The 16,036-nt window shown below is 47.0% G+C and overlaps 1 protein-coding gene across 3 annotated transcripts; it reads right to left on the bottom strand.

Moving 5' to 3' along the window:
• Positions 1-4,947: 4,947 nt before the first annotated feature.
• Positions 4,948-15,425, bottom strand: pcdh18b (protocadherin 18b). Of its 3 annotated transcripts, none has more exons than XM_082504926.1 (4): positions 12,564-15,425; positions 12,133-12,221; positions 11,714-11,829; positions 4,948-6,364 (listed from the first exon to the last, which is right to left on the bottom strand). In XM_082504926.1, exons 1-4 carry the CDS (start codon positions 15,063-15,065, stop codon positions 5,433-5,435), a joined length of 3,639 nt encoding a protein of 1,212 aa, XP_082361052.1. In that variant the 5' UTR covers positions 15,066-15,425; the 3' UTR covers positions 4,948-5,432. The 3 variants fall into 3 exon arrangements, with proteins under 3 accessions (XP_082361052.1, XP_082361051.1, XP_082361050.1); XM_082504925.1 differs by having other exon boundaries at positions 11,660-11,829; positions 12,133-12,188; XM_082504924.1 differs by having other exon boundaries at positions 11,660-11,829; positions 12,564-15,424.
• Positions 15,426-16,036: the final 611 nt, after the last annotated feature.

Here is a 16,036-nt window from a genome sequence, read left to right as displayed (position 1 = left end):
GATGCCATGTGAGCAAAAAATAATTGCTAACTAGTACCTGAAATACTCCATAATCCATACTAATAAAATGATAATGCACTGCTGCGTGTGCATTTGTTCTGCTGGTATTTGACGACGCTCCACTGCAGAGGTGAGATACATACATACATACCAGCGTTTCTGATGCTGTGTCCTCATGAAGACCGGCTGTTAGCTTTATTAACATAACATTTTTTAAGAAAATGTTTGAAACACAAAAACTTGGGTAAGGAGTGGAGTGAGATAAGGGCAAGAATTAAAAGAAAAGTAGAGGTCTGCTTGGTTTTACTCAGACAAGTCAAGGTTACACAAAAGCTGAACGAGGAAGAGTAAAAATGAGTTAGTTCTGAAGTCTGCCAACAAATCTGCTGCCTATAAACTGAAGTTATGAACTTGACACATGAAACAAACTCAAAATAACCAACCTAGCATACAGAGCACAACTAGCTGGCTCATCAGACAAGTGACAGACTAACAACCTGATTACCCCACATAGAATCAGAATCAGAATCAGAAAGGGTTTTATTGCCAAATGTTGAGCAGGTTTACAACATTAGGAAATTGCTGCGGTGCTTCAGTGCAAACATACTGTCATAAAAATATAAAAATAAGAATAAGAATTAAAAGTGCTAAGTGGATAGATATATACATGATATATACATGAGTGCAGGTGGTGATCAGTGCCAAACACGGAATGATGCAGTGAACACAGCGTAGGGTCATGTGTTAGTGGTGGGAACAGTCATACGGTTATTGTTCATGTGTCCGACAGCAGAGGGGAAGAAACTGTTGGCGAGAGGTTCTGGTGCGAATGGACCGGAGCCTCCTGCCTGAGGGGAGCAGGTCAAACAGACTGTGTCCAGGGTGAGAAGGGTCAGCTGAGATCCGGGCTGCACGCCGCAGTGTCCTGGAGGTGTACAGGTCCTGCAGAGATGGGAGTCTGCAGCCAATCACCTTCTCAGCAGAGCGCACAACACGCTGCAGTCTCTGTTTGTCCCTGATAGTGGCTCCAGCGTACCACACGGTGATGGAGGAGGTGAGGATGGACTCGATGATTGCAGTGTAGAACTGCATCATCGTCCGTGTTGGCAGGTTGAATTTCTTCAGCTGCCTCAGGAAGTACATCCTCTGCTGGGCTTTCTTAATGACGGAAGTGATGGTGGGCTCCCACTTCAGGTCCTGGGTGATGGTGGTACCCAGGAAGCGGAATGAGTCCACAGAGGTGATGGGGGTGTCAGTCAGGATGATGGGGGGGAGTGGGGCTGTGTGCTTCCTGAAGTCCACAATAATCTCCACTGTCTTCTGGGAATTCAGCACCAGGTTGTTGTGGCTGCACCAGGACACCAGACGTTCAACCTCCCTCCTGTAGGCAGACTCATCCCCGTCCGAGATGAGTCCGATAACGGTGGTGTCATCTGCAAACTTGATTAGCTTGACAGACTGGTGGGTGGAGGTGCAGCAGTTGGTGTACAGGGAGAAGAGCAGAGGAGAAAGAACACAGCCCTGAGGGGAGCCGGTGCTGATGGTCCGGGAGTCCGAGACATTCTTTCCCAGCCTCACATGCTGCTTCCTGTCCGTCAGGAAGTCAGTGATCCACCGGCAGATGGGATCAGGCACATTCATCTGGGAAAGCTTGCCTCGGAGATGGTCTGGAAGGATGGTGTTGAAGGCAGAGCTGAAGTCCACAAACAGGATCCTGGCGTAGGTTCCTGGGGAGTCCAGATGCTGCAGGATGAAGTGTAGGGCCATGTTGATGGCGTCATCTACAGACCTGTTGGCTCTGTATGCAAACTGCAGGGGGTCCAGGAGGGGGGCCGTGAGGGTCTTGAGATGGGAGAGAACTAGGCGCTCAAATGACTTCATGACCACAGATGTCAGAGCCACGGGTCTGTAGTCATTTAGTCCAGTGATCCTAGGTTTCTTGGGGACAGGGATTATGGTGGAGGACTTGAAGCAGGCAGGCACATGGCATGCCTGCAGTGAGGAGTTGAAAATGCCAGAAAACACTGGGGCCAGCTCGTTTGCACAGTGTCTGAGGGTGGCAGGAGACACACCGTCTGGGCCGGGAGCTTTTCGAGCATTCAGACTCTTAAACTGCTTCCTCACATCTGCTTCATGAATATGAAGAGTTGTGGTGGGAGGATACATATTTTATGAGGTTTTTTTACTCAGAAGTAGGCTACCACTGCAGGACTTGGTTGTGCATTAGCAACAAAAAGTTTAATTTGAGCCTGAGAGGGTTAAAAGAAGGGAACCAATCAGAGAGGACTCCGTGTTATAACTACGAAAGCATGGACAGATGAAACAACAATCCTAGTTTCTCGTCAGCACCAGGGTGACAAAAAGTCAGCATCCCTTTTAGACTGCAGTTAAACTGTTACTTATAAAGCCATCTCTAGACCCAGCGGTCTTAGCTGCTATAAAACTACTCTCTACTTGGAGTCTTCTCTCACCCCCATTCTCTGCGACCTGCTGGAGCGGGGGGGCTAGGAGGAGGAGTTGGCCGTCCGACTGCGGTCTGGAGTGTGGGGCCTCCCTGCTGCTGTGGAGTCGGGGCGGTCTGCCTCCCCCCACTGCAGGCAAAAGGGTAACACCCTCAGTAACTCCCTCAGACATCGGTGCGTTGGTGGTTCTTTGTGTCCGGGGATGGGCGTCCAGGTACACACCGGCTCACTCCTTGGCGGCCGCTTATCGGGGCCTGGAGCCTGGGGCTCGCTCGGGCCACTTCGGAGGTGGGGTGCCCCCGGCCTCTCGGCCTGGGGCTCGGTCACTCAGGCACGGCTGGCTGCTGGCGGAGCTCACGGGCGCGTCACTGCAACCCCCCCTGGCTTCTGCTCCGTGGCTGCTGAGTGAGCCCTCATCTGGGACTCTCCTCAGCTCTTTCTGGGACAGTGGCGTGGCTGCCCCTCTGTTGGTCTTCCTTGGTCTCTTGTGTTCTGGGGGCCTCTGGATGTCTGGAGTTTTGATCTCCTCCATACCTGCTTCATGCCCTGGAGGACGGGGCTGTGGCCCCCCCACACCCTCTAGCAGATCATTACATGAAGGAACCTTTTAAAAACAAGCGCGTCCATGCTCACAGGTGTACACACGGGTGATCACACCCACAAACTACACCCTTTTTGGCTCCTACCTCAAAGCACACTGTGTTCTGTTGATCTTATGTGCTGCACAATAATGTTTAATATTTAGTATTTACTGTCATATTCCCATATATCATTGTGATGTTGTTTATTCTATTACTCTTGTTCTCTTCTGCTTGTTTTCTTTTTTCTTTCTCAGCAGGTGATCCAGGTGATTGATATATGCATTTTTTTCTCTCTGCCCGTTCTGTTGGTTTTTGTATTTTGCCCTTCTCCCCCGTCCCTCTTCTCAGCTGTTTCTCTTTCCCTCTTTCTTTCTCCCCTTCTTTCCCCCAGTCAAGTCTGTCCCGTATTCAGTAAGTGAAAATAAAATAAACAATAAAAGGTGAATCAAATGGACCATTACGGCAAGGCTGGGATGGTCAATTTGGTAAAGTAAATCCGTTGGGCATCTTTCTTTGCCTTTAGACAACAATTCTGATGGCAAAAGAGCCAAACGGGACAGGCGCAAAAAAAAAACAAAAAAAAAAAAACTACTCTCTACTATAATCAGCTAACAGATCATCTGCAGAGGAATGGCTTATTTGAAGAGTTTCAGTCAGGTTTCAGAGCTCATCACAGCACAGAAACAGCTTTAGTGAAGGTTACAAATGATCTTCTTATGGCCTCTGACAGTGGACTCATCTCTGTGCTTGTCCTGCTAGACCTCAGTGCAGCGTTCGATACTGTCGACCATAATATCCTATTAGAGCGATTAGAACATGCTGTAGGTATTACAGGTACTGCACTGCAGTGGTTTGTATCATATCTATCTAATAGACTCCAGTTTGTGCATGTAAATGGAGAGTCCTCTTCACACACTGAGGTTAATTATGGAGTTCCACAGGGTTCAGTGCTAGGACCAGTTCTGTTTAAATTATACATGCTTCCCTTAGGCACCATCAGTAGAAGTCAGCATACAAATGTTTCTTCTTTGCTCACTATGTGTTAACAGACCTCTCTGAATTTATTATTTATTAATAATCTCTGCCTCTCTTCCACAGCATGTCTGTCCTCTCTTCCTCTCCTCACCCCCAACCAGGGTGAGATGTTCACCCCTCCCAGAGTCTGGTTCTGCTCAGGGAGTTTTTCCTTCCTTCTGTTGCCAACTACTTGTTGTTTGATTGCTGAAGTGTCACTCTAAGGTTGTAGGATGTTTACAGTATAAAGCACCTTGGCGTGACTGTACATAGATAAGAAAAAATGTATTCATTTAAACAATTAAGCATGCTGATTTGTACTGCCATTCGATTGATGGGTCAGCATTGTTTGGTTAAAGAATGAAAGAAGAAAGGATTGCAAATAGAATTTGGAGGGTGAATTATAGCTGTAGCTAACGTGTGGTGTGTACAAAGTCTTGAACCAAGCAGATGGTGGTAATACAGCTAAATGTTTGACACAACTCACGTGACCTCAGCATCCACATGGACCCCACAGAAGTCTGTTTCAAATATAATACAGGTAAGATTAAATTATTGAACAGTACTCTATATATTAGAGGTTGTGTTGTCATGTAAAGGAAAATGAATATGTTGTGTACAAGGGTTGTTTGCAGATCACCCGGGTCGTCATCTGCACTGATAAATAATCCTGACAGAAGGACGTTTACAGCAAATCAAATCTAGTCTGAAATACGTCTCATATTGAAAGGAATGACAGTAAAGTGGATTTCATTGTTTTCTATCAGCATGTTTGGTTGATCCAGTCGACTGCAGCCGTTCCATTTCCGCTCATCCTCATCTTCCTGGGAAGAAAGCGGAGCTCTAAAGATTCCTGCTGTGCAACAGAAAATGTGACCCAGACACCTCGGTCGGGTTTGTGCATTATTTTATTTGTTTTTCAATCCCCTGCACCAATAATCCACAAACACAAGTGTCTATTAACTCAGTATTATATTAATGAATACATATTATAGTGACAAATAAAAAATAATCACAATACAAAAGAGCCATTTAAATATGTCGAATGTCAATCGCATGTCAAAGTCTTGATTCAACGTGTACTCAACATGCATTTAAAATATAAAAATAGACTTCTGATTACAATTATATACATTTTTTATAAATATAAGTATACAAATGTATTTTCAAAATACAAAGATAAATACAGTCACATTGTGTACCTTTTTTTTGGATATTTAGCATTCACAAAACACAATTATTAAAACTGAAACACAACTTTAACGACACTTGCAGGTCTTGTTTTTTTCTTTGTTATTTCCTTTTCGGTCTTTTTTGCCACCAACACACCCTCACCTTCATTCTGCACTGAGGGGGCGGGGAATAAACAGGAAGTCTAGCTCTGCCGAACATCCTGTAACAGTTTGTTGATCTCAGCCACCAAATCACTGGCGTCCACCAATTCATGCCGGCTATCGCTACGTTTGCCCTGAAGGTGACCGAGCACCGAGTCAAAATCGTCCTCCTCGTAGTTCTCTGGGATCTCCTCCATGGCTGGCAGCCACTTGGAGGAAGGCCCAGGGAGCGGCGCCGACACCGGCACCGGGGGAGGCTGCACCAGCGTGGGGCTGACCAGCGCTGTAAGCAGAGGGCTGCTGTGGGGCTTGTTCTGGGGGCTGTTTTTGGGCGCCTGTGAGCCCTTGTGGCTGCTGCTCTGTGAGCTGAGCTTGGTGCTTGGTTTCAGCGTGTGGTAGCTACCGCCCTGGTGGTGGCCAGATGGGCCTATGCTGCTACCTGGGTTCTGGAAGTGAGTGTTAGCAGCCCAGGCTGCCACTCCCTGTTGGTGTACAGAGGGGCTGGGCTTGCCGGGCAAATGACCCCTCCTGCGATCTAAAGATCCAGTCATCGGTACGCCCATCCCACTCAGGCTAGTCCCCTTCTGGTTTTCACTGACCTGGACATATGAGTCCAGGCCCTGGGGTATTAACCTCTGAAACACGCTGCTCATCTCTGAAAGCAAAGACGTGGTCCCACACAGGTCTTCATCTGCGGCCTCGTTGCTGCCGGCACCTTCTCCCCCTTCGTCTTCACCGTCCTCCCCAACGAGGTCCTTGCCAAAGGTGGAGAAGCTCTGGTTCCGGGCGGAGCCGGTATCAGTGCAGGGCTGCGGGGTCTTTTCTTGAGACACGTCACTGGCTTGGCGGGCTTCTTCCCCGGGGATGTAGAGATTGCTGCGGTAGTCAGAGGAGGCTGGGGAGGCCAGGGGTGGCATCCAACACTGATCAGAGTGACCTAGAACGCGGCACTCGTCTGTGCAAAGCCTCATGGCTGCAGAGAAGACAGAAGCATGAGTAATCATGAGTGAGCTGCAGCCATATGGTCACTCTATACAAAACTAAACCTGCTTGTGTTTTGAGTCATTTAAAGATAAACCTTTTACTAAAACCTAAACAGGAAAGTAAAACTCACAGAACATGGGTTTGTTTCAATCCTGATAGTACACTCAGGACACTGAAAAGGTTCTCCACAGAACTGGTGGGAGAGCCTCTCTCTTTCACTGTTCATCAAACTGATCATCAGCGAATGTGACCACCGTCTAAACCACTTAGCCGTGTGTTAAGCTACCATCTATTAGAAGACTGAACAGGTGTGGCCTTCATGTTTGCTCACAGGTGGGTTTCTCAGGATTATTGTCGGGTCTTTACATTATGAGATAAAGTGCTTTGAAGTGACTGTTGTTGTCATTTGATGCTATGTAAATCAAACTGACTTGCTACTAAGGATGGCTCTACCTGCTATTGAATTAACACCAAACGACTCACGGCCCGGTACCGGTCCACGGCCCGGGGGTTTGGGACCGCTGCCATAAATGAGGTCATAGATTCTTGTAGAAACATTCTCTTCCACATGACTGTATGAATATACACAATGCACAAGAAAATAAGTGCATATCTACGGGCCTACTGGTGATATTTACAATTTCAAACATAATAGGAAAAAATGACTTCAAACTACTTTCAAAAGCATCCCATAATGTCCTGTGTATGTCCATATTTTATACTGTAAACAGGCAGAAATGAAGAAGTCTCCATCCAGCTAACATTTGCCTGCCCGTCCTCAGGTGTTTCTTTCTTTTCATGCTTGGCTGTCTCTGGAAATCTGCCCTAATTAGTCTGAGAGGCTCTTTGCAGGAGCTCTGCCGTCTATCGTCTGTGGAGCAGGGAAATTATTTTACTGCTATTGTTAAATAATCATCATTATTACCATTGCATTAATAATATAATCTGCAGTATGATCATTGCTTTAACAATGTAACAGATAGCTTTAAGAAGGCTTTAAGGTTTTATGCATACAGGTATTAAATTAACTTTGTATTCCAGGTGCAGTTATAACTATTTTATACATATTGCATATCTGTGCTTATTTGAGTTGATGTTCAGGTTCATTAATGGTCTAAAGCTTCACCTAGTGAGAGTGTCTAGATGATCCATGCTGAGGGAAAACTAGAACATAGAAGGAATTGCAGTACATGCTTACACAACAGTTCATTTTAATATCTTTTATATGTTCATATTCTTGTATTAAGCTTTTAGTAGGGGTTCTTGATTAAAACATTTATTTAGTAGAAGACATACATATAGTCTCAGTGAGCCTCTGGTCTGGTAAAAGGTCAGAAGTGCAACAGGTGAATTGAGAAAGAGCATTTGAGGACGAGACACAGACAGTTAGTAGGTGAAGAGGTGACACAGAGAGCATGTGAGGTCGTGACACACACACACACACATGAGTTAGATTTATTTAGAGGAGAGAGAGATTAGTCATGTCTCGGTAAAAGAGGAACCGTCCTTGTCTTCTCGGCAAGAAAGAGGAATTGAAAGGTTGACCGGAGGAATCGGCCATGAAAATAGAAGATGATCTTCTGTGTTAAAAGTCATGGTTGTTTTGATATTGACGTATGTATATATCCTGTCTGTGACGCATGAAGGGGCGTCAGTAAATCAAGCCCTGATGTTATAAAATAATTGTTTGTGCTTTAGTAAGTCGAAGACCACTTGCTGTCTACGTACAGAGTGTCTTCCCACACGTGTGTAGTCATTAAAATCATTGTTTGACCAAGAGCTTCTGGACCATGGGTGGTTTGTACTCTCCTTCCTCAATTTTGAACCTTAACACGTCCAACGACTTCACCACAGAGAGACGATTCAGCCGGGCCGATCAATGCCTATTACCCATTCAAAATAACTCCTCCTTTAAAAGCCCTGCATTTTTCCCTTTCAAGTCACTCTTTTCAATATTAAATCTTCAAATAGAAAATCTCTGAAGAATAAATTAGACAAATCAAATATGCCAACTTAAAGCCTTCATTAAAGGACTGCGGTGCTTTTCAGTGACGCTGTTGAGGGACTTCATTATCCCCTCATTAACATGAAAGGAACATTTATAATACATCTTAGAGCGGATGAAAAGTGCATTTGGGTGCAGTGGAAGGATGAAAACAGTGCGGGGGCAGAAGCAGATTGGCTACCTCGCTGATGAAAGGCTAAAAATGAAAGATTTAACCCGAGCGACTGGTGTGTGAAAACAGAAAAGGAACAAAAATCCACGTCAAACAAACATTAACCTCCTAAGACCCAAACGCTTTCATGCCATGCACGTTTAATTCCTCTTTGCTATTTGGGCTGATGAATGTAAAAATAAAGAATTTTTTTACCTGATTTTGTTTTTGACAAAAATGAGATTCACATATGAGGACATTCGTTTTAAATTTCAACAGAACCATGGCAGTATAATGTCCTTTTAACTGGATATCAGGCTCTTGTAGAGCAAAATTTAGTATTTTGGTCTAGACAACCTAAAATGTGATGTCCACATATGTGGACGCAGGTCCTGGGAGGTTAAATGAGAGCCTCCTGACTAACTGGGATTTACTTTTCAGAGAGGACTGAGGACAACATGGTTCGCTGTGTGTTTACTTCAGAGACTGGATTTGATCAGTAAACCAATTCAGCTTCTATTCCTGCTAAGAGGAGGACGCACGATCAGTGAACGTCGGTGATCGGACTGACGCCTACGATTTACAGGAGCACTCTGGCTTTGTGTGAAGCAGGCACAGACCAAAGGAGAAGAGTCAGAGTGGAAAGGAGACATCCAGTCAAGCTTTGAAAACACTGCGTTGTACTAATGCCTTCGTATTTAAGACAAAGTTCCAGTCATCGGCCCCTGAGGAACGTCCCCAGGCTGATATCTAAACCTGGAGGAGTAATCTATTACTGTTACATGTGCCTGAATAGGTCTCCCTGCCTGTATGTAATGACACTGTTTACTCAGTATTCGTGCTAAATATAAAGACGTGATCAGGCTGATCAGCAGCGCTACACAGAGGTCTATTAGAAGTAAGCCAGCAGGGTTACTCATGTACAAGAGCTTAAAGGCAGTACAAGTGTTAAATAAAGGTGAATATTGAGTAAAATGTGCAAGTACTGCTTTACTGATGGCTCTGTACTACAGCTGTGTATTAGCTGTGAAAAACAGAGAACCTGTCTTCTCCATCTAGACAAGCAAGAAACAAAGCTCTGTGTTACATCCAAGGGGGCGGGGGTTAAGGCTTCCACACTGAGTCATAATAACAGAGAGCTGACTTTATGCTGCAGTGGACCGGGAGTGGGAGGTGGCCTAAGCATCCATAAGGAGAAAGGTGAGCCTAGAGATGTAACTGTGCTCTTCAGGGTTTAATCATGAGCGCAACTCTGAGCCGATTGCATAGCAACTCTGCGCCTTGTGGCAATTAAATGCCTCCGTTTCATCAGAGCAAGATAAGAGCTTTGGTTTGGATGGCTGGAAATGAAGGTTTGAAGGTGGGAAAAAGCAGAGCGCCTAACGAGCGGAGCTCCTCTACAAAGCTGTAAAGAAGGGGTGGGAGGGAAGGAGGAGGCGTTAGTGATGAGATTGTCTGCCCGTCTGAATCGACTTTAATTGGGATGTAGCTCAAATGTGGTATTAAGTGATGGCTGTGTGGGAAGCTGGCCGGGAAGAAGCAGCAGCTCTGGGAGAAGAGGGATGGCGTGATAAAAGATGCTGCAGAAGCTTGCAGCCTGTATGATGTTAGCCAAGACACGGTGAAAGTTTTACAGGATGTGACGGAGTGTACCCTGCTCAACTAGCATGCAAACCTGTCACACATGTGATGCCAGCATGCAGAATACTTCACAGTCAGTATGGTCACTACAAAGTGCTCATTCTTCCTCGTTAACTCAGCTGTAGAGAGGAGGGACCGCCCAGCAACATGACGGCTCAACAACCTCATGACAGTGTCACTCACAGTCCTTCAAAGTCAATACATGTGCAGCTTATTTTTTTAGTTTCAGTTTTTTTTTATTGTTTTTTCTTTCTCCAAAACGAGCTCTGACATGAAAGATAAAGATATGGACATGTACTGATAAATGATCAGAATTATAATATCTGACTGTCTGAGCCTAAACTGAATCAGTGATAGAAATCAGTAAGGATCCCGGCCCTATTACAGCTGTCTATAGGCCACAGTATTCCCAGCATCCCACAAATAGACTCATGTCTTGGTAAAGTGGAAAATTCATTTTAGTTTTTAAGGATGATCTAAAGGACCTCCGACTCCACTCTAAAGAATGGGGGCAAAGTCAAAAATCCCATAATATGCAAACCAGCACAGTAAAGTTTGACTTGAGGTTAAAGGAGACTCGGACAAAGACGATGTGCTCCACAGTTTTTCATATGAAGCTCTGTCTGTTTAATCATCAGGCAGTTCCTCTCAGCTGTGGTCCACAGAGAACACCATGACTACAAATGACTACAGTGACGTATGAGAAACTCAAGCGTTCTTTTAAAATTGACTTGAAAACCTCTTTAATAGGGTTAATATCTTTACGACCTAAAAGGAAAGAAAATGAGCACTTAAATCACAAATCAGGTCTTGGCTAATTAAATTTTAGTAAAAATGATGTGATTTGTTGAGAGAAATTAGGCGGTGGTCAGTGGAACCAGAAAGCATCAACCATCGAGGGCTGGACTGGTATAGTACATGGCATGTTATTAGTATCGGTGGTATAGAGAATGAATTGAGGGTGTAGCACAGTTCTCATCAGATGACCTCTAGGTGGGGTTGCTAAGCAAAGGTTAAGCAGCTCTGGTGTTGCCCAGTTTGAGCCACGTTCAAAGAGTTTGTGACCCATGGAAACATCAGTGAATGATGACTCATATGCTCTAATGAATTTCCCAAATTGATGTATTGCTTTAATTCATTTGAATAAATAAATCGACCAAACATGCAGGCCACAGACTGCCAGCTACCATAATTTGCTACATTTTATCATCTCATATGAAAAGAAGCTGAAAGTGTTTGTGTTTAGAGCTGTTGGCGTGAACCTCCAGGAACACTTGTCACCATTACCTGATAAATCACCAAAAATATAAATATCCCTGTAGCTGTTAGATCAGCAAACCAAGAATCTGCATGTTTAATGGATACAGTTCTTAGCAATTCTACGTATAATTATTATAAGAACAATATCAGAGTGGTGGATAAAGCTGAGCAAAATAAAGACTGAAGCTTGGCTTCATATCTACCGAGGGCAGTGCACTGTGATGTACCTGCATGTGCTCTGTGCTGGCCATCAGGGGCATATATCTCAGTAAAGCCCTCACCGAGGAGCCTGTCCATGGGGGACTCCCTGCCGGGCTCGTAGTCGCTGTCCCCGGCCTCACTGTCTCCCCGTCCGCTGTCCTTCAGACTGAACTTATCCATCTCATTCAGGGCATATCTGCAAAAAGCCAGAAGCAGATTTGATACATGAATTACTGCCAATAATATTAGCATGCTTATGAAGACACCACACTGATGAATAATAAGGTTCACTGAGAGTGCTCTGCAGAAGGGTTTTAACATAAAATTATGCAGATGTGAAGTTATTGAGCATATAGTTTAACTCCAAAATCGACTGGACCAGAACAGAGCTGAGAACAGTGGAAATGTTGCACTGTGACATAAGGAGGAGCTCAGAGGGCTCTTCCTCATGTGTGCCTAGGTGTGCCAGCACACAAAGCATCGTTCACGCATGTGTTACCTGTAGCTTCTGGTGTATTTGTTGCCTCTGAAGCTTGGCCGTGGCTGGTACTGGCCCTGATGAAGCATGGACAGAAGCTGTGAGACTTGCTACAAAGCCAAGAAAAAAAACAAAAAGAAAGGAAAAAAGACAAAATAAAAGGGAAAATGAAGAGGGGGAAATGAATGGAGTCAACAAGCAAGGCCACAAGACAATGTTGGGGGGGGGGGGGGGGGGGGGGGGGCTGAGGGAGTGCATGACTTTGTGATGGTCAACAAAAACACGACACGTACAGCTGAACAGAACACGGGAGGTAACCCCGGTACATGACAAACCACGTGCACGGCTTCAAATGAAAAGGTACTGTAAGTATAAATACTTCAAAGTATTACATGTAAATCAGGTTTACATCAATCCCATGGACATTTAAAGAAAATGAGTAAACCTCTCACCTCTACAGGAGGAGTGGCGTGGGCCAGCTCCAGAGCAAAGTTCTCTTGCACATGATTGGAGGAGATGGTGACGAGGCTGTTCAGTGACTGGCGGCTATGATGGCTCTGCCTGCTCCCCAGCGTGCCTCTCTCAGGTGTAGGGGAAGGGGAGGGGGAGCGCGGGTGTGCACGCACAGGTAAAGTTCCATTGACGGTCGGGACCAGGGTGATGTCTGCCTTGTGGATTTGCCTGGCGGGCTTCTTAGGGTGGTTCTGGTAGCTGTTCTCCGCCACGCGACAGTTGTAGTTGTGTCTGGGGTCTTTCTTCTCACGGCTGCAGCGGGCCGTCGCAAACATCAGCATCACGATGAGCAGCAGAGCACAGACTGCACCCAGAGAAATGATGACAATGAGGGAGAGATCCAGTGAGGCCTGGGTGGAGCCGGTAGGATACAGAGAGGGGAGAATGTCCATGTTCTCCTGCACAGAGAGCCTGAGGAGGGCTCCTGTGGACAGCGGGCTGATGCCTCTGTCCTGCACTTCCACCCTGATCTCCATTATGTCCCGCGGAGCCTGCTCCAGACTGGCATTGGTTCTGAGCTCACAGCGCCGGGCATCCATCACAAACAGCCCATCCTCATTGCCACCGATGATGGTGCAGCTCACCTCTCCGTTGGCACCAGCATCACGGTCTGTGACTTTAAGGGCGGTGATCAGCTGACCCGGGGATGCATACTTCCACACGGGAAGCTCAGCGGTATGATTCCGGAGTGAGGGGGAGTGAATGATGGGCGGGTTGTCATTTTCATCCAAAACAGTCAGATGGATGGAGGCATTGGCCGACTGCACGGGGTTTCCCCCATCACGTGCCTGAACAGTGAAGGCGATCCGGCTGACATCCTCATGGTCAAAGCTGCGCAGTGCATAGATGGCACCATTAGAGGGGTCGATGGTGACGTAGGTGGAAATGGGGCTGTCTTGTACCACCGTGTCTATGATGGTGTAAGTGACCTGACCGTTGGTGCCCAGATCTGGATCTGAGGCCACCACTGTCATCAGGTAGGCTCCAGGAGAGTTGTTCTCTGACTTAAAGACCTCGTAGCGGCTCTTCTCAAAACACGGAGGATTGTCATTTTCATCCAGAACCTGGACGGTAAAGTGTTTGATGGTGGAAAGGCTGGGGGAGCCCCTGTCCTCAGCTATGACCGTCAAACTGTACTCTGACCTCTTCTCACGGTCCAGTGAGACATTAGTGAGAATCATATAGTTCTTCTCGTGGGTCTTCTGGAGCCTGAAGTGGCCATGGCCGTGCAGCCTGCACACCACCTCCCCGTTGAGCCCTCCATCAATGTCATCAACACGCACCAGAGCTATGAACGTGTCCACAGGGGCCCCCTCTGAAATGTAGGCCACCTCCTCTTTGCCAGGTGTCATCAGGTTAATGTTTATCTCTGGTTTATTGTCGTTGACATCCACAACTTTGACCACGATTTTGCAAAGTCCAGGAATGGAATTAGGGCCCAAGTCCTGAGCCTGAACATCCAGCTCGTAGGAAGCACCGGTTTCATAGTCCACCTTTTTAATCAGAGTAATGTGGCCGTTTTCAGGGTGGATCTTAAAGGTCTCCAGGATCTTTGGTGAGACATGACTGCTGAAAGAGTAAACTATTTTCCCATTAGTGCCCTCGTCAGGATCCGTGGCGTTTAAATCAATAATCAGAGTCCCAAGGGGAGAGTTTTCTAGCAGATTGATTGCATAAGCCTGTTCGTGAAAGGCCGGGCTGTTGTCGTTGGAATCCGAAATACTGATCTTGAGCAGAGTGGAGCCAGACTTGGGGGGCACCCCGTTATCCGAGGCCGTTAGCTGCAACTGGTAACTGGCCTGCACCTCCCGGTCCAGTTCTCTCATCACCACCAGCTCTGCGTACTTGGCCCCGTCTGTCCGGGTCCTCACGTCGATTTTAAAAAAGTTGTTGGCTGTGAGTGAGTACGTGTGCAGAGAGTTCTCCCCTACGTCCGCATCCACAGCGCCGTCCAGCGGGATGCGCGTCCCCACTGACGCGCTCTCGGAGATCTCAATGGGGACGATGGCGCGAGCAAAGTGCGGAGAGTTGTCGTTGATGTCCAGGACTTCCACTTCTACGTGGAACAGCTGCAGGTACTCCGTGGGCAGCGTGACCACGTCAAATTCAATGGAGCAGTTGGAGTTTTTCTCGCAGAGCTTCTCGCGGTCGATCCTGGTGCCGATGCTGATCTGTCCGTCGTCCTCGCGCACGGCCAGCAGCGGCGTGCCGCCCAGCTGCATCACGCGGAAGCGAAAGCTCAGGGAGCTGGGTAACTTTGGCAGAACCGCGGACACGTCCTCCTTCAGCCGCGCGATGACTGTGCCCACTTTCTGCTCCTCGTAAACTTTGTATTTCAGAGTCTTCCCGCTGGCGCCGTGCACGAGCGCGAGCAGCAGCGCGAGCTGGAGTGGAGCCGAGGACCAAACGGTCGCTTTTCTTTGCCTCCTTTTTGCCCCCATCTTCTGCGCTCACACCGAGGGATGACTTCCACAGAGGGGAGATCACGCAGTGGAGAACACGAGTGTCCTTAGTGCGACATGTTCGTCCTGGGAAAACTGCACGAGACACAAAGAGAGATGAAGAAATAAAGAAAGTCGTTTCGTGGGAGACGAACACACACAAACTGCGCCTCTCTCCTCGCAGACCGCTCTGTCACACTTCCACATATGCTCTGAGTGTGTGTGTCTGTGGCTGAGGAAGCTCCCTCCCACTCTGTGTGACTGAGAGAGAGAGAGAGAGAGAGAGAGAGAGAGAGAGAGTCAATGTGTGCGCGCGCTAGTCTTTCTTCTCGCGCCCCTCTCTGCGCCCGCCCCGTCTCTTTTCCACACAAACACTCCTCCCTCCTCCTAAATCAGAATGGCCTCCTTTAAGCAACAGGAGTGCGGGTCGGGGGGAGGGTCCCGCTCCCCCCACCGCAGAAGTGTGTCACAACAATGGGCCGGAGCGCGATCCATTCGGCTCAGCCTCCGTTAACACAGTCGCACACTGACGGTCGCGCTTGTATTGACAGCGCATGCCACCTCTTTTGTCGCGTGCGGCTAAAACACCAACTTATGGCTTTGAGGACAACAACGAGCCAACACGCCGAGCAGTTACACCCAGTGTGTTTACCACGGCTGCGTTAGATCACATTATAGATCATCATTATAAGGACAGGGCACAGTAAAGTTACGAATCTGTCCTTATAATGCAGTAACACACCGTGTGTGTGTGTGTGTGTGTGTGTGTGTGTGTGTGTGTGTGTGTGTGTGTGAGAGAGAGAGAGAGAGAGACAGTCTCACACTGATCAGTTACAAAGTATCATGGATGCACATTAGCCACTGTAGTCACGTGACTGAGCACTAAAGTCTGTTTGTCTGAACACGACAGTCCGTCTCTCAGTCTGTGTGTCTAATCTTTTCAGAATGCATTCTCACAATCACTGAAAGTG

Source organism: Aulonocara stuartgranti (genome assembly GCF_965226115.1).
Source record: "Aulonocara stuartgranti genome assembly, chromosome: 2".
In the NCBI taxonomy this organism is placed as follows: domain Eukaryota; kingdom Metazoa; phylum Chordata; class Actinopteri; order Cichliformes; family Cichlidae; genus Aulonocara; species Aulonocara stuartgranti.
The sequence above is the reverse complement of the archived record's forward strand: the minus strand, read 5'-3'. Positions and strand labels throughout refer to the sequence as shown.